Here is a 13,723-nt window from a genome sequence, read left to right on the forward strand (position 1 = left end):
AACCTTTGATTTATAAGATTTTATTTCAAAGTCAATTTTTCCCCCTCCAGGGAGAACTGTAAATTAATATAAATCGCAGAGTTTAACAAGGCAAAACCACAGCATTTCCTGCATACACAGATGAAGTTAACACATTTTTCCCATTTCTTAGTGATCCCCAAAGCTTTTTCTACCATCTCTTTGTTTCCTTCTGCAATTCATATGTCAGCAAAAGCAGTATACATCACTCTGGAAAAACTGCATTTCAGTTTTTATTTTTTATTTTTTTTTTACCTTGGGCATTTTGCAGCTGCAATGATAAAACTATTTGGTGAATAATGACTTTTCCAGAACGTTTATATTTCTTTGAACGCCCTTATTTTGTTTCAAAGATGAAGTTAGTTGTAGAGTCTTTATTCCTTGCATCTTAAAATAGATTGAAAGGTGAGAACAAGTTTGACTAATGAAGAACCATATAATACCTAAATTTAAAAATGTTATGCACACTAAAAGTCACACCTTTGATTTGAATCTTCTTTTTTGAGTTGATTAAACTGGATCTTGCTTCCAGAATCATCCCCTTTCCCTTACAATCTATTTTTTTCCCTCTTAAAGACGTCAAGGATCTTGGTTTTTTAAGGGTTAACATTCTTTAAACATACTCTCACCCAGAGAAAGAGGCTGAGAGAATGTGCTTACCAGGACAAATGACGTACCTCTAGTCTATACCTGTTGGTGTCATTGTTTTGTATTTTGTTTCATGTGTCTGTCCTCTTATTCCAACCTGCCTAGGTGGAGAAGCAAAGTGAGCGGCACCACTAGAATGAGGAACTCACCTGAACAGTACTTGAGGGTGAGCCAGCCTTGCACAGAGTACTGCCTCCTCTCCTGTAGTTAACTTGAGAAGCTTAAGCTTGATTTTTGTAATTATAAGAAAGAGTCTTGATGCCAATTATAGATATTAATTTCTTTCAACTTGTAATGGGCCAAACGTTCTTGCAGCCTAAGTTGTATTGATCAACAGTTCTCCAGATCTTCTTAAGGATCCTGAATATGCTCCTCACACCCGCACTCATTTTTTGGCTAGTAATTTTATAACCAGAGTAAATGGAATAAAAATGAAAAGAACAGTATAATTGTTAGGTATTCTAGCAGATCTTCAGCAAATAAACGGCATCTGAAAATCTGTTATGGACAATCTGAAAGACAAAGACCAAAAGGATCAAGCAGGCATGTAATCTTAATATTTTATTTTGTAACATTCAGCTTTATGTACAGTACATCTAGAGATAATTGAAGAAAAAAATGGTTTGGAGACTTATAACAAAGTGTATGGTTCTCTTTTTAAATTGGATTTTTGAAAAATGCTTGTAGAAGAGATTTCTTTTCAGTTTAGGCACCTTTTCTGTGAGGGATTGAGAAGTCATTGCTCAAAAATTAGCTCAGTTACCCTTAAACCTTAACCAGTAAATTGTCTTCTTTTCTTTTTTATTTGAATTGCTTCATTTTCAGTCTAATTTAAGACTGGTAAACTTGCTTTTGTTGAAAAATGCTTATGAAGTTGGCCTCCAACAGAAAATCTGAATGAAATGGAAAAACGTGGGTGTCGGCCAGGTATGATGTGCTCTAATGTCCAAATGATTTACATACATGTTGAATCGGTCTCCGCCAAGTGACGTCAATTGTTTACCTCGGGCGCGGTACACTATGCCTTTTACGCCTAAAATGGCGTCTTAGCAACAAATGTCACGTGACTGGCGGAGACCGATTTTCCTAAATCCGCCCCTGTTTTCAGGCTTATGTTAACTGTAATGACTTATCTTGGACAGGCTGCTATGTAAACAGGCCTTTAGTCCTTCGTTTAGCTATGCTGCGGTTGTTTACACTACACCTTTTACACCTAAAATGGCGTCTTAGCAACAAAAGTCACGTGACTGGCGGAGACCGATTAGGTCTGAGATCAAACAAAATAAACATCACACGATTGAAGAACCATCTAAAGACCAGTTCAAATAAAATCCAGCTTTTTGGAAATCAAACAAAAATGATGGATTAAGACTTCTGTCCAGTAAAATTCTAGGGATCAAAACATTTTTTATTTTTTTTTTTATCTCTGGTATTGGGTGGAATATTTAGGCTGTTTAGAACATGGCTCTCTGAAGGAACTTTAATAAAAAGCAAGAGTGCAGAAAGATTTTGTAGACATAGTGCGAGTGAATCCGTGCTCGTATTTGTTGCAAATCTTGGCTCACTGCACCAAAACCACTGCAGCTGTCTGCAGAGGCATTCTGCAAGTAGGAGGAGCTGGGCATTTACCCTCCTAGGCCACTAGAGGTAGCGGCTTAAATGCAAAGTGAGCAGTGATTATTTGCTTTATCCGACGCTGAATTACAAAAGACTAAATTAGAAATGTATTTGGTATATAAGAAGCTAAGAACCTCCTCACCAAGTTGTTCTGCATATCAGAGGAGAGCATGCTTTGAAAACATCAGAGACTGGCTGGTTATGGAACAATGGCTGGACACAAAAAAATAGGTGTCTTTAGCTTTGACCACCACCAGATGGCAGTATGGAGGCTGCATTCATTCCCTGGTAAAAGTAGGGTGCGGGAAGTGTGGGCAGATGCAACAAAAGGGTAGTTGTTAATGCCTGAGTGTCCTTTAAGCACATTTTCATATCAGATCTGTGTGTTTATGTTGCCTCTTGTCACTAGGCAGTAAAGGAGCTGCCCACATCCGTGTGAGTTCACAGATTTGGAAATAAATAATTGGTAAGGCACTGTTATGAACTAAAAAATTGTTTGGAATTAAAATGTTTTTATTATGCTCCTGTTATTTTGCTGGGTATATCTTGGGGAGATTTTTTTTTCTTTTTTGATGGTCAAGTTGTTTGTAATGATTCATCAGCATCTTTTTGTCTATTTGAACATGTTTTAGTTTCTGGACAGAGTGCTGATTTCCACCTGGTCATTGACTGATCCATTGCAGGTGTTCACTCGCTTGGGGTTGGATCTAACGGCTCCATAGCTTTCCAACAGAAGAGAGGGGGGGAAAGGTGAAGACCCTTGTTTCAGCTATTGAGTGCAAGATATATATATTTAGCTTATTTAAATAGAGCATTTTTTAAGCTTCAGTTTTAAAGGTAATTGTAGAACAGATTGGAGTAACTTCAATGCTCTTCTCTCTTTGTATTTAGGGGAGACGAGACATCTGGCAGCCTGCTTCTCCACATCGTTATCCAGTTTCAAGATTTGTTTTAAAAGGAAAACGATCCATGCTAGTATTTGTACAGATATGATTCAAAATGTGTTTAAACATTTTAATCAAGATTTTTATTTCTTCTAGCATGACATGTACATTGTTTGTTTTAAAGAAATAATTTTCACCACATAAATAAAATGTGTTGAATCTGCATTGTTTATTTTATTGACAAACATGATATATTGGATATAAGAGCTAGTGTCTCAAGAAGGATCTTGATTAACTGATCCGTGTGTTTATATATAATCAGTTGATTACTGCAGCAGTGTCTAAATAAGTTTGTCTAAAAAGTCTGACCACTTTTGACCTGGATTGCTGCTACCCCTGCCCTCATTTAAGTTAGAAATACAGAGCAATACCCACATTCTAAAGTTTGTTAAACGAGTTACACGTATCATGGGGAATAGACTTAAACTACTGAGTGGCTTTGCATTAAATACAATACAGATGTATTATTTCTAAACCACCAGGCTACCTATGACCTCTGGTTTAAGTCTACTTTACATCCACACAATCAGGACCAATTATGGAGATGCAGAAAAGCTTGTAAATTAAAGTTAAAAAAAAAAAAATCAAGATGCATTTTACTGTTCTATTTAAACTAAATTGAAATGACTAGATTTGGTCTGCAGACGTTTAATTAAGCAGTGAAATGTACTTGTTTTCATCATGTAAAGTACTTTGATTTGTATTAAAGTTTGACTGTTTTGTTACAACTCAAATCTGAATAAAATCTATTTTCTTACTTCTGCCTTACTTATTTTCTTATTTATTCTCTTAAAATGATGTGTCTGGCTTTTCTCGATAGAAATTGACTAATTTGATTTGTTCAGATGTTTGGATAAATTGGTGACATTGTGAGGATTTGACGTGTGTAATTTTTTTTTTATATATATATAATTCAAGCTATAAATATTAATCAAAATATTAATTTCGAACCACCACAGTAAAATTACAGGTTTATTCAAATTCATATCTCGCGTTGCTTGTTGATACGTACGGTAAATGTTTATGGACCGTTTTCAGGCATTAAACTTACGCATTTTTTCCTCTTCTGTAAAAATATATAAATAACGCTTGACGTTTTTTCCCCCTCAAACTAATTGAATCCAATACAAGACTCGTCCTCTAGATCGGATGAAAAAGACAAATCACGCCTCCATCCTCCGTTTAATCTAACGTCATCGGACAATAGGGCTTGGTCGTCGTGACGTAGGCACTTCGCGTCGCCGCCATGTTGAATGCGTCTTTTACCGCGGCTCAGACTACTGCCTATGACTACCGGGTACTGTACTCCCTCTCAGCCGTGTTTTAATTTGATTAATTTCACCTTAACTTGATTTCAACCATGGTAAACCGTTGCTGTATTGTGGGCTGTAACAGCTCAACGCATGATCGCCATGGAAACATAGAAAATGGGTTAACTTTCCACCGCTTTCCTGACTGGACGCGTAACCATGGAGACCAAGCGTCAGAGATATAGAGTCGTCGGCTTGCTTGGATCGCGGCTGTAAGACGACCGAACATAACTTTCCACAGTATTCCAATGTCATTGAGAGTGTGTTCCCTGCATTTTCATTCTGGTAAATTAAAGATGCACAGTTTTATTTTATAGCCTGCTTTGTTTCTTTCCTTCAAAGTTGGGATATTTTACGGGAAAATAATAAAAACGGCAGCGGGAAAAGGCTCAAATACGTGAGAAACCCGGAGGGTTGGCAGTTAACGTTACTAACTACACCTTTGAAACACATAGCAGCTAGTTAAAAGTACATTACATGCGTGAGTGGTTGTTAGCATTAGCGGTTAGCAGTTGCTAAACTAGCAGGTTCCAGAGCCCGTCTGATCACAGCTTACCTTCGTACGAATTACTCTGTTCCCACTGCCTGCTGGCTTTATGATCTGCAGCTCCTGAACCCATCCATTCATGAACTGCATATGAGACTCCAAGGACTTGTAGCTTCGGAACTGTTTTGAAGTATAGGCGCTCGCTCATCGGTGCTCCACTCATTGTTTGGAACTTTATATGGATCCAAATGATTAATAATGCTGATTTTGTCACCATACCGGTCCCTGGCTTCTCTATTTAATGTGTCCTGGTAAATTCCAGATCCTTTTCGGGATTTTAACATCTTTTTTCTCTCTACTTCTGTCTCTTCTTTCAACAACAACGTTGTGTCAGAGCTATGTTTACGTTTGCGTAGCCGTCAATATGACCGCGACGTCCCACAATGCAACGTGGATCCCGAGCCCTGTTGACGCCTTACGTCTGGAATCCTCTGGATGACACGTGACCCAAAACGTCACATGTAAACCTGAGCAAAATGGCGGCCGCTGGAGGAGAATCTTCCTCTCAGACTGTTTCGGATGAATTATTCCAAAGCTTTTACACCGAGGTAATGAAATACTGCTATAAATGTGAGAATTTCCTAATATCTACAGTATTAAATGATTTCTATTAAAGTCTGCATGTCGGTGGCTCAATGGTTCAGGTCAGACCAGGCCTGGTGTATGGAAGCATTGGCTAACGACTAAAGCTAGCATCTGCTGATGGGGGGGATTTATGTCTAAGTTAGTTATTATTAGATGCATTCATATTCATTTAAATATTTTAAATGGGGCGTTTAATGCGTCTCTTGAGTTGAGCTTTACATAAATAATTTCCTTCTTTGATAAGCATATTGATCATTAATTCACACGGACAAAAGACAAAAATGAAACCTTTTTAATAAACCATGATCTGTTTTTGCAGGTGAAGCAGATTGAGAAGAGGGATTCTGTGTTAACATCCAAGCAGCAGATTGACAGGTTGCTTAGACCTGGCTCGTCGTACTTTAATCTCAACCCTTTTGAGGTAAATTATTATTATATCTATTCAATGTTTGTTTTTTTTTTAACCACTTTACACCATTTCTCTCAAGTCAGAACCTCTAAAGAGTTTGGATATTTTGGAAACATCACATCCTTATTAGCTCACATTCAGAATGTCTGAGATTTGCTGTTGTTTTGCATTAAATGTGATTAGATATTTACTTTATTTCAGGTGTTGCAGATTGATCCAGAAGCAACAGATGAGGAGCTGAAGAAAAGATTTAGAGCTGTAAGGACACATAATTCTTTTTCATTTGTTTACAGTTTTTGGTTGTTTACTTGTTGCTGTTATTTCAAAGCTTCACCATTTCACATTTTCTTCTGTACATGATATTTTGGCTGCAAAGCATTTCAAAACAAACTTCCATTTCATACAACTCCATTTAAATGATCTACTTTAGGCATTTGTGGTTGTGTGACTCCTTTAAATAATCGCTCATAGATCAACTGGCCCAAACTGATTATATTTGCGTTTAGTAATTAGTGTCATTGTAAATATTGAGAAACTATGTATAGTTTCGATGAACATTTATTTAAAAAATACATTGATAATTATGGCTTAGCTAGATAAGGAGAACGATATGAAATGGTGAAATGGTTAATATATGGATATGAAACTGATGTACAAATTGGGTAAGGTGCAAATTAGCTTCAATGTAATTTTTTCCCACCCTAATCTTTTTTTTTTTTTTTTTGCCTAGTTATCGATTTTGGTCCATCCAGACAAAAACCAGGATGATCCTGACAGAGCACAGAGAGCCTTTGAAGGTATGATTATTTCTGTCCAGATATCTCGCGTGTATTTTAAAATTATTGTAATATACTTTTAAGGTAATTGTTAGAGCTAAATTGGTAACTATGTGTACAAATGTATACATTTTGGCTAGCTGCTATTTGTTGTGATCTGTTTTCAGTTGTTGACAAGGCCTACAAACTCTTACTGGAGCCCGAGCAGAAGAAGAGGGCAGTAGATGTGATCCAAGCTGGAAAGGAATATGTGGAACACATGGTGAGTGGCATCTGTCTCGGCTGAACTGCAGACAGATTTCATGAGTTTGTGGTTTCCATCCGTTTGCACGATATTATCCGTCCTGAGCAGGTAAAGCAGAAAAAGAAGCAACTAAAAAAAGATGGAAAACCTCAGGATGTGGAGGAGGATGACCCTGATATGGTAAGTCGGATTTTGAGAGGGACTATTTGGTCAACTGATCTTTTTTTTTTTTCCTGTAATAAATGTAATGGTTAATTTGGTTGTGTCCTTTTTGCTTTTAGTTCAGACAAGCAGTATACAAACAAACTATGAAGCTTTTTGCAGAGCTTGAAATCAAAAGGAAGGAAAGAGAAGCAAAGGAAATGCATGAAAGGTAAGAGAAACATTTTCTTACAACTTGGATGTCGTAGTCAGACTGCCCAAAGTTTGTGTTCTCACAGTGATTTTTTTATACCCCTGATAAATTGTCTGACCAGGAAAAGAGCAAGAGAAGAAGAAATTGAGGCAGCAGAGAAGGCAAAACGGGAAAGAGAATGGCAGAAGAACTTCGAGGTGAGTCTTGGTGCAATTTTCACTAGCCACATTTGAATGGCTTTTTTATTTTTAATCCTTATTGTAAACTTATGCAGGAATCAAGAGATGGACGGGTGGACAGTTGGCGGACCTTCCAAACAAAAGGAAAAAAAAAAGAGAAAAAGAACAGGTCCTTCCTTAAACCACCAAAAGTTAAGATGGAACAGAGGGAGTGATGCTGTCAGACTGTCATCTTCTGTGAATGCCCTACCTTGTCTGCAGTCAGCACAGTCATAACCTGATTTGTCAAATGACAAGTTCCTTACCCTTACAAATGTTAGTTTTGTACTTCATTTTCTATTGTACATACTTGTGATCTAGATCTAGACGATACATCTTCCCCTAATGTAACTCAAGCATAATGTCTTTTGTTTTTCACACACCAATAAAGCTTGATCTCCAGTGTCTTTACTGTGATCTAAAGGGTTAGAACTTTGTGCCATTAGCTAGGTGCCCATTTTATGGAGAGAAGTGGCGATTTTTTTCATTGAATACTTGGGAGGCTAAACCTCCCCTGTAAATTCCATAAAATATGCATTGTCAAACGTCAAATGTACTCATTAAACTATATCGAATATGAGCTAAAATGCGCTTGATTTCATGAGTATTATGCGCATCATTCAGCTGTTGAGCCCGCTCTCAGACACCATCTCCTCTCTGGAGCAGCAGGATGCTGCCTGTCAACCTCTATTAGAACCCCCTATTGAGGTATTGGCCTCGGTCTATTGAGCAAAGCAGCAAGAAAGGAGACTCGAGATTGGATAATACGCTAAAATACATCACTGCCAGTGAAGCTCAGCCTATAAGTGGGTCTGTGAAGCTGGCTGCTTGAAGCTGGTTGGAAAACATATTTGAGGGTTTTTGACCTGCAGTAGCCAGATAGCGAAGAGGTTTTCCCTATGATTAGGAGAGAAAAAAATTGATCAGTCAGAAGTCATTGTGTGCTGAACGCTTGCCGTGGTTTCTGGAGTTTATTTCAGAGAGATTCACAACAGCTGTTTTCACCCATTTTAGTGATGTTTCATGTGTTTCAACATTTTCTAATGAAATATTCGACATTTGAATTTAACACCATCGAACCGCCCCTGTTTTAGAGAGCAACAGCCGCTGCTGGTGGAGAGTGCATGTCTGAAATATGACACCAATCCAACCTTTAAATTATTTACAATAAGATCTAAACAGCACTGTAAAATGCTGCATTTACTGTTAAAGAACTCATGCCCAGGGGTCTGTTTCAATAAAGCAGGTTTAACAAACTCAAATCCTCAGCTCTGAAATAATGTAGCCTAAGGTTGGAAACGGTATTTTTCAGTTTCACAAAGACTGCGGTGATTTAGTTTAACTCTTAATTAGGTCCCCTCAGGGATGAACACATGCTGGATTCGACGAGTTACCATGAAGACAGGAAGTGCCTATTTTTCTCATCACTGGAACTAAAAAAATTTATGCAGAAATGAAAGAAATAATTGGAGAATGTTTAAACAGCGCTATGGCAACAAAGAAATAGCGCTGTTCAAGTTAATTCATAGGTTTATATAAATTTTGGCAGCAAAAACTGAATCTAAGAAAGTAAAAACAAAATATTAGTAAAAATTATACTTATATTTACATATTTTAAGTGGCTGTTTGGACATTTATCAGTTTGACTGAATACGTATTTATGTTCATAGTCAAAATAATACAAATACCGGTACTGACCAGTAATAATAGGAATATGGAGTTCTTTAATTAATTTCTAGATACCCACAATGTTTATTCTAGATGTAAAGAATGTCATTTTGTTTGAAATGGTCATTTTGACAAGGAAAAAATGCTTTTTCTGATATGTGAAATAAATATTCAGTTAAACTAATATATATTAAAAACGACCAGCTATAGGCTGTTGTGACCACCATCACATTACAGGGAAAATTTATTGCTTGAACGGTATTGGATCTATGTGGTTATTTAGGAGCCATCACTTGTCAGCAGGGGAAGTTGAAGAATAAAACCTGTTCCAACAGGTGTGACCTGTGCATCTTCTCACGGGGTTCCTCGTCATTTTGATTCTATCTTCCATTAGTGTCTGTTTGCAGCCACTTCAGACGTTATCATCACAATACATGGCCATTATTAAAGGTTATCAGTCCCACAGAATGGTGTGTGGAATGGTATTTTTCTTTAACCTGTTTGTCAGTGATGTTAAAGTCTGTTTTTTCTCTTTTCCTCAATAAAAATGATTACTTAGAAGCCTTGCTGAGATGAAAGGAAAGGAAGGACTTTTGAAAGGAAGTTTCCCCCTACTGTAGGTTAGATAAGGGGGGAACAAGTCAAGATTCTCACATCCTGGTGTGAACAGAAAACAATTGTCATCTCTGTCCTTTGATGAGCTAAAGTGTTTTCTCTTGGGAAATGTTAATGTGTGGGTAGTCCCCTTTTTATGCAGGGGTTGGCATGCTGCAGCCTCAGAACATCACTGAGCTGCATTTAGGCTGGTTGTATGTTCTCCTTTGCAAAGTGAAATTAAAGCCTTTTCTTCCTATAATATCAACTCTCAGCGCTCATATTTTTTTTAACTCGACAGGTGTCAGATTGTCCCATTGGGCTCAGTAGGTTGCTATCCCTGAATTAATCCTAACCCTGGAGTAGTTAATTTTTCCCCATAGAATTAATTTATGTGTAATCCAAAAATAATTTCAGTAGTTCTTCATGTACTATAAAAAAATAAATGATCCACATATGTTGCAGAATCCTCTCCCTATTAATAAATAAATTGTGGAAAAAATGCTGATCATTCTTTGATAAGATCCTCATCAACAGGACATGCAATATTTGCTTTTAAAACCTAATGTGTCTAACGGACAAAGGTAAAGATTTTTTTGTTATTTTTTGCACAAAACTATGACAAAAATCTGACTAAATCAAGAAATAATACATGATTAGCTCTAAGGAGAGCAGAGACAGAGGACACCGAGTTGCTGACTGAGTGCTCCTGACCACGTTAACCAGAGGAAAATGTTACCACGGTAACAGAAAAAGAGGTTGAGTAAACTTGTGAAATGGAAAACTATTTCCCTGATTTCAGGTTTAGAAAACCTACTAGTTTTCAGTAAACCTGCTTTAAAACTGACCTGAGATCATCAGAATATTAAACCTGAAGATGTGTTGTTCAAATAAAGATACCAAACATTTTTGAAGGTGTATTGTTTACAATTTATGTAGCATGAGAAATACAAAACATATTCATTCCTTTGGATTTCAAGCTGTAAATCTAAGTTAATTAAAAAAAAAGATTTTTGCTAAAATGATTACAAAGATGTGCTGGATTGGCAAATGCATGAATACAGTCCACAGACTTTTCAAGTGTACAAACATGGCATAAGCTGAATGCTACACAAATAAAGCATTCCTGCTTTTATCACAAAACAGAAATCGGTCACTTTAAACGGATATATCCGCAGCAGTTCTCCTGTTGTAGATCCTTCCCCCGAACCTTCAACTGTCGCACCTCACATAACCTTGCACTGATCTCCTCCACCTCCTGTAGGAGGTCCAGCAGCGCCTCCTGTCAGACCGTCCAGACTGAGGCCCTGGAAGGCTCCAAAGATGGAGTCTTCCTTTCTGGGTGGAGGTTTTCTGGCAGCAGTGGTTTGCTATAAACAGAAGACACCATCAGAAACAAAACGTAACAAAATCAACAGCAAAATAAATTCCTCTTGGAACTCTGTTTACCCTTGGAAGGCAGTGGTGACTCCTGAAGTGAGTTTTCCGCACATTTCTTTCAGCGTTTTTCTTAGCCAGCATGGCCTGCTGACGTTTCCTTTGGCAAACAGCACAGAGCAGCATTAGCAGTGGCACATGGGCAAGTAGCTTATTCATGTAACACACAGCCTTATCCCTACTAAGCTCAGTCTGCCTGGCCAAGAGTCTTAACAGGAAAGTAATGTGTGGATAAATCTTACTGGCTTATTCATACTGATTTTTTAACATAAAAAATTGCCTCTCTTGGAGTTAATGAAACTAGTTCATCCTCTTCACATAGATCAGACTTTTTTTCTATACCTCTCCTTCTTCAGTTCTTCTTGGTACACCCTGAGCCAGGAGTCTGGGACCTTCTGGCTGTTGCATGGAAGGCTTCTCCTCCTGCTGACGCTCTTCCTGCGAGTGATGCTCAACCTTCGGACGGACTGACTCCCCTTGCCCCCTCTCTTTTTGGTGTTTTTTGTGCCAGACACATAGCTGGTAAACTGCTTCAGAGGAGCACCAAGCGACATGAGGGAATCCATTTCTAGAGTATGTGTGTTGGACGTTAGAGGGTGTGTAGATTTTTACAGGAGTTCTCTGTCTGGCTTTAAGGCAAAGTCAGCCTGGAGGGGGGGGAAATACAAATTGTAAAACATCGAGAAAGTATTTCAATATAATCTATTATTATTATTCGGTTATTTATATAAGAAGCTTTACTGACCTGTGATAAGTTTTGACCTGTTCAGTTCCGATGTTGGTTATATCTGTAGATGCACCATGTCCAGCTGACGAATCGCTGTCTGCTCTCTTTGTCTACACTCCTCCTCTGTCTGGACTTAGTGACGGTTCAACTGGTGACTTTGCTGGTCTTGAAATAGGATTACCTGCAAATGCATAAGACGTTTATCTCATTAACAAGAGTTGAAGACAAATCTGGGCCGGAAAAAGACCTGTCTGTTTACAGTTGGCTGGTAAGAAAAAAAAACGCCGTAAATCAATATGAAGCATTAAAAGGGCTTTTCAAAACCACATAGCATTTTATTTAATAATCATAGTTTGGTTGTGAAAACGTCATAGAACAATTGATGAAACTGTGTCATTTGAGGCCAGACAGAGCTTTGAGAAACTCAAGGATGGAAGGCAACCTTTGGATGACGTCTTTTTCTCCGGATGTGTCTTTTCATTGACGTGAAGCATTAGGCTCCCACATAGCAACGTTGAATGACTCATTTCATTCACTAGTTCGTTGACTGAAGGAACTCTGTTGAATCATAGGTCCAGGAAGAAATTACTTGATCCTCACTTCAAAAAATAATCCTGCGCAAAGGCCTTACTATTCTTATGGAGAGAAATCTAACTAAATACATGTATCTTTCAAACTGCCAAAAAAAAAAAAAGGAAAACATTTTTTGTATCTGTAGATTTTAATCTAATAAGATTTCTGCAAAAGTATAACAACCTGTGATCATTTGACTTTATATTTTTATAACATTTATGCAGCAAACCACACATTTCCCAATGATAGAAACAAGTAGAGCATAAGTGTGACATGTTTTGTGCTTAGACCCCGCTCCACTAATATAAGCTAAATAAAAATGTCTGCAGATAGCACTCTGCTCAGATGACTGAAAAAACATGCTTTTACCAAACGCCCCACACACTATCTGAAGTAAGATTACAATGGATGTTATATATTATGACAGTGTGGTAAATAGTTTTAGCAATGATAGAATTAGTCGAGTGATAGGTAGATGGAGCCAAATAGGCCAAAACACTGTTGAGACCTTCAGCAGATGATGACGCTTAGCTTGAGCCAGTTACTATAAATGGTTTGGATCAAAGGATGGTCATCTGTTAAAACACAAAGCATAGACCTAAATCCAAACAGGAATCTGGATAAAGACTCAACATCCTCAGATCCTCATTCCTATCTGATTGATCCTGAAATATTTAGCAAAAACTGTATAAATGTTTAAAGCTGGTATGCATACCACCTAAGACTGGAAGGTGGGATCCTAGATGGTTCTACAACTTTTAAGGGCATGAATACTTTAAAATGCAGTGTATCTTTAATGCAAAGGTGATTTCATAGTAGATATAACATCAATTTTATTATAAAGGTCCCTAAACCTGAGCTACACATTGCTTAAATATTGAGACATGAATCATGAGAATGTGAGCTTAATCGAGCAACATAAAGATTACCAACAGATGGACATGGTGCGCTGCGTCCTCCACTTCTCTCGGTGCAGATCGTCCGCGTTTCTTAGTCCCTGGATCATGACAAGGCTGCTGAGTTTATTTAGGGGAAGGAATAAAGTCAAAATTA

At 37.7% G+C, this 13,723-nt stretch overlaps 2 protein-coding genes and 1 long non-coding RNA gene across 5 annotated transcripts; 2 read left to right on the plus strand and 1 right to left on the minus strand.

The window, feature by feature from the left end:
- Positions 1 to 1,932: 1,932 nt before the first annotated feature.
- Positions 1,933 to 3,984, plus strand: LOC119779592. Its single transcript, XR_005280255.1, has 3 exons — positions 1,933 to 2,749; positions 2,916 to 3,033; positions 3,175 to 3,984. It is a non-coding gene; the product is annotated as an uncharacterized LOC119779592 (long non-coding RNA).
- Positions 3,985 to 5,497: 1,513 nt separating this feature from the next.
- On the plus strand, positions 5,498 to 8,251 carry dnajc8 (DnaJ (Hsp40) homolog, subfamily C, member 8). Its single transcript, XM_038279271.1, has 9 exons — positions 5,498 to 5,632; positions 5,989 to 6,090; positions 6,280 to 6,336; positions 6,809 to 6,875; positions 7,022 to 7,116; positions 7,207 to 7,278; positions 7,380 to 7,471; positions 7,575 to 7,650; positions 7,728 to 8,251. Exons 1-9 carry the CDS (start codon positions 5,561 to 5,563, stop codon positions 7,845 to 7,847), a joined length of 753 nt encoding a protein of 250 aa, XP_038135199.1. The 5' UTR covers positions 5,498 to 5,560; the 3' UTR covers positions 7,848 to 8,251.
- Positions 8,252 to 10,851: 2,600 nt separating this feature from the next.
- Positions 10,852 to 13,689, minus strand: si:ch211-81a5.8 (uncharacterized protein LOC560648 homolog). 3 transcript variants are annotated; one of them, XM_038279274.1, is made up of 5 exons: positions 13,604 to 13,689; positions 12,116 to 12,278; positions 11,713 to 12,017; positions 11,383 to 11,470; positions 10,852 to 11,303 (listed from the first exon to the last, which is right to left on the minus strand). In XM_038279274.1, exons 3-5 carry the CDS (start codon positions 11,934 to 11,936, stop codon positions 11,160 to 11,162), a joined length of 456 nt encoding a protein of 151 aa, XP_038135202.1. In that variant the 5' UTR covers positions 11,937 to 12,017; positions 12,116 to 12,278; positions 13,604 to 13,689; the 3' UTR covers positions 10,852 to 11,159. The 3 variants fall into 3 exon arrangements, with proteins under 3 accessions (XP_038135202.1, XP_038135200.1, XP_038135201.1); XM_038279272.1 differs by having other exon boundaries at positions 13,600 to 13,689; XM_038279273.1 differs by lacking the exon at positions 13,604 to 13,689 and having other exon boundaries at positions 12,116 to 12,782.
- Between the last annotated feature and the right edge of the window lie 34 nt (positions 13,690 to 13,723).

The sequence above is a fragment of the Cyprinodon tularosa genome, unplaced genomic scaffold (genome assembly GCF_016077235.1).
Source record: "Cyprinodon tularosa strain WSP-4 unplaced genomic scaffold, ASM1607723v1 ctg15, whole genome shotgun sequence".
NCBI classification, from domain to species: Eukaryota; Metazoa; Chordata; class Actinopteri; order Cyprinodontiformes; family Cyprinodontidae; genus Cyprinodon; species Cyprinodon tularosa.